The following is a 6,964-nucleotide window of genomic DNA, read 5'->3' as shown; positions in this document are numbered from 1 at the left end:
ACCACCAATAAACAACAAGATCAAGATCAAAAAAATTATTTTGTATCCAAGTTATTTAGGGGTTACAATATTGAATAGGGGATGAAATTGTACTTAGTAGTTGACAGATGATTTATTTCAGGCATCAATATCAACTTAACAGGAATAACATTGCCATATAATATGATATGCAACATCCGAAACAGATAAAAACTCATAGAAGAAGTAGACAGCGGTGTAGGTAAAAATATAATTTTATTATGATTAAAATAATAATATATCTAAACCCTACATAATTGTACATGTTAAATACTAAGTTATGTTGGTTCTAATTATTAATTAAGTTTTGTAAATTTATCAAGTGTCAATCGCTTAAAAAATTGTAATCCTGATGCACGCTCAATTACTTCCAAAGGCATCTGAAAAACATAAAAATAACAACATAATTATTGAAAGGGTTCAAGAACCTTTTCTTTCATTCGTTGCTTATGTTTCAAAAAATTTTCATACTCCTCATAATTACACATTGGTATCAACATTTTAGAACTAACCTTGAAATCAGAAGAAAAATGCTAGATATAAGATTTATTGATAAATTAGTTCTTGGTTAGATCAATGATAGCCGTCTCAAAGGTCAAATCTCAGGATAATATTTCATAACCTAGGATTGGGTCTCATAATAAACAAGTATTCAAAATCAGCACTTGTACCTATCCAAAGAACCATATGTTTAATTAACTCGGACCTTAGTCTCCTAGATTTATAGTCCAAGTGAAATGTAAATTGTTTTAACTTTTTAATGACTACTTTAGTAAAAAAAAAAAAGTGATACAAAATAAAATTTTGGTATTTAATATAAATAAATTGTATACACCTATATAAACTGAATATAATTTGTAATCGATCACGCTGTATATTAGGCTACCAGCCATATCAACCATTAACGATTCACATACAATGGAACGATTACGTACAATAAACTTTAAATACTATGAAATACATTTTTGCTAATTTTTTTATTCTTATATTTTTAAATTAAAAAAATGATTGAAATATTCTTTAACATCGTGGACCACTTGAGATATTTCCACAGACCACCAATTGGGAACCACTGACGTAATATGATTCAAATTTGCGAATTAGTACTACCAAACACTGGTTTTAAGAGGATGTGGTACCCGCATGTGTTATCTCCGTCTTACAAGTGCTTACATTAGCAATTTAACTCAGCAGACCACGTTTAGTGATATTAGTTTAAAAATTAGAGTGAATTTACCTCTTATAAAATTTAAAGGTAAAGTTATCAGCTAGATAATCTCATAGGCTTTTTATTATATTTTTATTTTAAAGTGAGTTATGAATATTTTAAGATGTATAAACAATTTACAATTATAAACTACCTACTCATAACTCGCTTTAAACTTAAATTATAATAAAAAAAGCCCATAAGATTGCCTAGATAATAATTTTACACTTACATTTTATAAGAAGTCAATTCACTCTAATTTTTAAACTAACAAAACTAAACATGATCTGCTGAGTGTAAAATTTGCTATGGTACAGTCTTGTAAGATAGTACCACCGTCATCTTAAGAGGCCTCCATACTACAGGATTTTAAGGAAAATTTTATGGGACAATTTCTTATACATTCGGCAATCAACCTTGGCACTGCATTGGTCTTAAATTATCGTAAGTAGTTGTTAGAGTGCCTTGAGCAAGGCACTAAATAAGTAGTACCCCGCATCTGATTTTTCTAAGAATGCAACGGCAGACCGCAGTGGTATTATTTGATATTGCAGTACCAGTATGGAAGGATCTCGCCACACGATGCACATGTCAGAAAATATTTTAGTGATCCGGAAAAAATGTTTATTTTTTATTCAACCAGAAAACTCTAATTCCAACAATACATCACAATAATTACCTCGATTTGCATTCTGATAAAATATTCTAATTTACCACAACATGTACGAGGGATCGATCAAGGGCTGGGCGAAACTGGATTCTCCTCATTAATTGAAGTAAAAAACAAGTTACAAAAAAAAACTGAATCTCGAACCAAATTTACGCTTAAAATTAAGTAACATTGAACCAGATATTTCATCGCTAATATCAAATATGCAAATTCATGGTTCTCATTGAAAATTTGTTATTTAATTCATATCTTAATTTTAAAATTCTAAAAAATTTGTATTAATAAATAAATAATAATTATATTGTAATATTTTACTGCATTTTTATTTAAAATAAATGTATTTAACTATGTAAAGTTTGTATTGTTCTAATTTTAATCATCAGTGGTACGCAACTTATTGATAATATACTTAAGTGGTACGCGAAAAAAAAGTTTGAGAACCGCTGATCTAGGGCATCTCATAGACGTTTTATTATATTTTAATTTTAAAGCGAGTAATGATTATTTTTAAATTGTAAACTGTTTTTACATCTTAAAATACTCTTAACTAGCTCTAAAAATTAAAATATAATAAAACACCTAACGGATGTCCTAAAATCTAGAAAATAATCTTACTTTTAAATTTTATAAGAGGTCATTTCACTCTAATTCGAGAAATTAATATGGTTATAATCATTATTTTAAACGTACAATTTGTTATGTTGCGCGTGGGTCAGAGAAAGATAACAAATACTATGCTGACAACCTCTTAACTTTTTTTCAATCATTAAATTTAATTTAATTGTATAAATTACTTGAAAGTCTTTTAACGGTATGTCGTCAGGAATCACTTGATTCGGCATTATATAACATTCTAAATAAAACTTAGACTCTGTACTTTCAGTAACAATAATTTTATAAAAATGAGTGGGAACAGCAACGTGATTGTCACCAATTACTTGATATTTGATCCACAATTTTTCATCATCTCCTTTTCTAAAAAAATTTTTGTTTTAATTAAGAGTGTATACCTAATACCTATTTATGGAGAGATTAGTTTCATTAATTAAAATAAAAATTTCATAACCTTACTTAGGCAAAAAAAGTGGACCTGAACAAACATAAATATTTTTATTATGTTTTGCTTTTTTTCTAACATATTTTTCTAAATTATTCCAAGCTGATCGGTTGAATCCTTTACCAACTTGTGGAGCAATATTTGATAAGACAAATGTTTGCTTAATTAATTCTTGACTTGATTTATGATTTCCAGCTGCTGCTAGATGTCCACGGTCAAAACCACTATTCTTATAATCTTTATTTGTAGCCCTATAAAATATATTTTGTAAATTAATACTTTATGTTATAAGATAATATTAAGATAAAAATAACCGAAAAAACTCATGAAATGAATTATCTTCATAAAAGTCACATGACGCTCTATCTACATTAGGATTATACTGTATGCTTTCTGGTGTGAGGTGTTCTAGAACCCAATGGGGTATACGATTTCTTTGGTCATAAGAAAGAACAAAATTCTTATACGAACGTACATTATCCAAACTTGGAAATCCATATTTCATAATCTTAAAATATATACATAGGTATATAAAATGTGCATAAGTAATTAAACTTAAAATAAAAAAAAACATAATGTACATACTAGATATGGTAGATAATAAGAATTATATTTAAATGCATTGAAATATGTATATTTTACCTGAGATATTCGCTGTTCATTATTAACAATTAGTTCCTGATTATTGGTAACAATTCCATCAGCGTACACAGCATCAAATATTTTAAATCCTGGTATTCTATGCAATGCATTTAATTCCCTATATTGTCTATCCATCCATATTCCAAGGCAAAAACTTGAAATACCAACAACTGCAGTAATATGTCTGGAAAACATTTCGAAAATCTAATAAAAAATAATCTCATTGACCTATGTCAATGTCGAATTTGAACTTGAATTTGCTCTAAGAAAAATTAAAAATGGTTTTATGGTTGTATAATACTATAATGTTTCTTCTCGAAGTCTTCTTGATTAAGTGATTTGTTGTTATATTTCAAAAATGTAAGTGATAACACGAATTGATAAAAAAACATATGACAAAATTAGGTAGGTATCATTCATGACTAAATAAACCATTTAACTTTTAACTAACCTAACCGTCCTAATCACTTTAAAGATCTAGTACTTATAGTACTTATAGTAGTTTTATTGGCCAAGTACTCTCTTGTATTAGCATCTCATATTACTGAAATCCAAATCGAAGGTAGAAAAGTGAATAATTTTCTTTCGTGGCAGCGTCAAAATCAGTTAATTAAAGCCATTTCAACAAATATATTAAATGTTATTAAAAAAGAATTAATTGAAGCTAAATTTTTTAGTATTTCTTTAAACACTACTTTTGATGTTTCTCAAAAAGAACAAGTTTCATTAATATTTCGGTATGTTAATAAAAAAATAATGGCGTGTTTAGGAGGTGGGCCCGGTAGGCATGTGCCCACCCACATTTTTATATAAGTACTAGACTAGTGTAAGTCCGATACACAATGAAAAATGAAAATATTATTTATAAATAGTTAGAAAAATAATTGTTGATAACTCTTAAACAAATTACCGTAGGCACATGAAATTTTGACTGAATATTAATATTTTCATTTTCTATACACCATACTTTGACTTATTTTGAGCTCTTTACGCTCAGTTTCCATTTTTTTTAGTTTTTTTTCTATAAATATCAATACAATTGTATTTGTTGGTTAAAAAAGCTTGAAAAATTAATAGAAGACTCCTAGTATATTGTTTCAATGGCAGATGAAAAAAATTAAGAGTCCATAGTCACAATTTTTTTTTTTATAAGCGTCAATTTCAAATATTGACAAAATACGTAAAAATGACGAAAATTTACAAATTATTTTGAGTTAGAAATTCATGAAAAATTTTCTTTTTAAATCTAAGATTTGAAAATGTAATACAAGATTCCTCATAAGTTTGTCTACCTATTTAAAAAAAAAAATGTCTACAAGTCAAATTAAATTTTTACGAGCGTTTGAAATTCCTATTTTTACAACACTTGATATTCACTGGATTTATCATGTTACGATTTTCTTATTTTGTTGTAATTAAAAAACGAATGACTGTAGATACTTTAAAATTCCACTGAATGTTTATATTAGCATTTTCTATACACGATAAAATTTTGAAAATAATTTGACTCTTTTTGAGCCGTTTACGGACATTGTCAGTTTTCAATTTTTAGATTCTGAGTGGAACGATGAATGTATTGATTTTACAATGATGTGTGTTTTTTTTTTATTTTTTTTTTATTTTTGTGTCTGTCATCACGTTTTAGGACAGTAAAGGTGCTTGGATTTTCTTCAACAGTACCTTTTCTGATAGGAAAGTGATTCTAGTTGGTACTTTGGGGGGTCCATCCCCTAAAAAGGGGTGAAATCTACCCTCTCACTATTTTTCTTATAACTCGTTAACCGTTGAACTCACGGTAAAAAGGTATAGAACGAAAATTACAGACCGTAACATTTTCTATACGAATATAATAAATAAAATCACTTAAATTTAAGTTAGAAAGTTAATGCTCATATTCAGCTTTTCGGTGAATTTTTATATAATGTTCAAAAATTGGTTCGTATTATAAACCCTATAGATAACATATATATAACAGCGCCGTATATAACAACAACCTTACATCTAATGGTAATAAATATAAAAAAAATTAAATAATAGTATATTATGTAAAAACAAAGGGCTATAAATTTTCTAATAGGTCATTTTGGTGTAAAACTATAAATTTTGGTTAAAAAAAATTAAATAAAAAAAAATTTTAAAAAAAAATTCAATTTTTTTTTCAAAATATTTTACTTAAAACTACCACGTTAAAATTTAAGTGATTTTATTATATACTTATAGAAAATTTTACGGTCTTTAATTTTTGTTCTATACCTTTTTACCGTGAGTTCAATGGTTAACGAGTTATAAGAAAAATAGTGAGAGGGTAGATTTCACCCCTTTTTAGGGGATGGAGAGATACGCACAGGGGTTAGGCGTCAGGACTTTTAGTATGTTAATTGGGAAGGTACATTTTAAGTGTGTGCCAAAATTCAGTTGGGGGCGAATTTTTTCAGATCTTTGTCGATTTTTGGTCTAATTTGACTGGACTATCAGATATTTTACGAGTTGTTAAAATTATTACAATTTTGTCAGAAACTCAAATTATGTATTACTGATTAGTTACCAGTTTTACAATTTGTATGTTGTTTACCTTGTATAATGTATGGGAAAGAAGTATTTTTATTGTTATGACAACGGTTATACTTTTTGATCATAATTAAAAAATAATTTCCCAGGAATATTAAGTTTAAAAACAATACAAAAATATATTTTTTTTAGATTCTGAGTGGAACGTTGAATGTATTGATTTTACAATGATGTGTGTTTTTTTATTTTTGTGTCTGTCATCACGTTTTAGGACAGTAAAAGTGCTTGGATTTTCTTCAACAGTACCTTTTCTGAGAGGAAAGTGAATCTAATTGGTACTTTGGGGGGTCAAAAGTAACATTTTTCCAATAGTTTTCAAAAGCGCCGTGAAAAACAAAAGAAAAATTAAGGAAAAACGGGAATTTTTACGCAAAATCTCTTTTCGAGAAAATTGATTTTGGTTTTTGGTGTAACATTAAAACGAATGACTGTAGATGCATGAAATTTTCACTGGTTGTTTATATTTCCATTTTCTATTCATGATAAAATTTTCAAAATATTTTGATTTGTTTTGAGCTGTTTGACTGGAATTGTCCCAGTTTCCAATTTAATTAGTTTTTTTTTCTATGAATGTCAATAAAACTTAATTTGTTGAGTAAAAATACTTGAAAATTTAATACAAGGCTCCTAATATATTATTACATGACATATGAAAAATATTAAAAATCCTAAGTCACAGTTTTGTTTTATTAGCATTTTAAGTTTAAAAAGGTGGGTAAGTGGATGTCGCTCTGCTGTACAGTAGGTTAGAAGTGGGTCACTGTATAATGGACAGTATTAAATTTGAATTCAATGATATAAT

The 6,964-nt window shown here is 27.5% G+C and overlaps 1 protein-coding gene across 1 annotated transcript; it reads right to left on the bottom strand.

Annotated features, from left to right (window-relative positions):
- Positions 1-215: 215 nt before the first annotated feature.
- On the bottom strand, positions 216-3,910 carry LOC100162935 (endonuclease G, mitochondrial-like). Its single transcript, NM_001293435.1, is given in 5 exon segments — positions 216-398; positions 2,690-2,870; positions 2,967-3,203; positions 3,267-3,460; positions 3,595-3,910. Coding segments are annotated over 5 exon segments (891 nt in total). The 5' UTR covers positions 3,790-3,910; the 3' UTR covers positions 216-314.
- Between the last annotated feature and the right edge of the window lie 3,054 nt (positions 3,911-6,964).

Source organism: Acyrthosiphon pisum, chromosome A1 (assembly GCF_005508785.2).
Source record: "Acyrthosiphon pisum isolate AL4f chromosome A1, pea_aphid_22Mar2018_4r6ur, whole genome shotgun sequence".
In the NCBI taxonomy this organism is placed as follows: domain Eukaryota; kingdom Metazoa; phylum Arthropoda; class Insecta; order Hemiptera; family Aphididae; genus Acyrthosiphon; species Acyrthosiphon pisum.
This window is presented reverse-complemented; position numbering and strand designations above follow the sequence as displayed.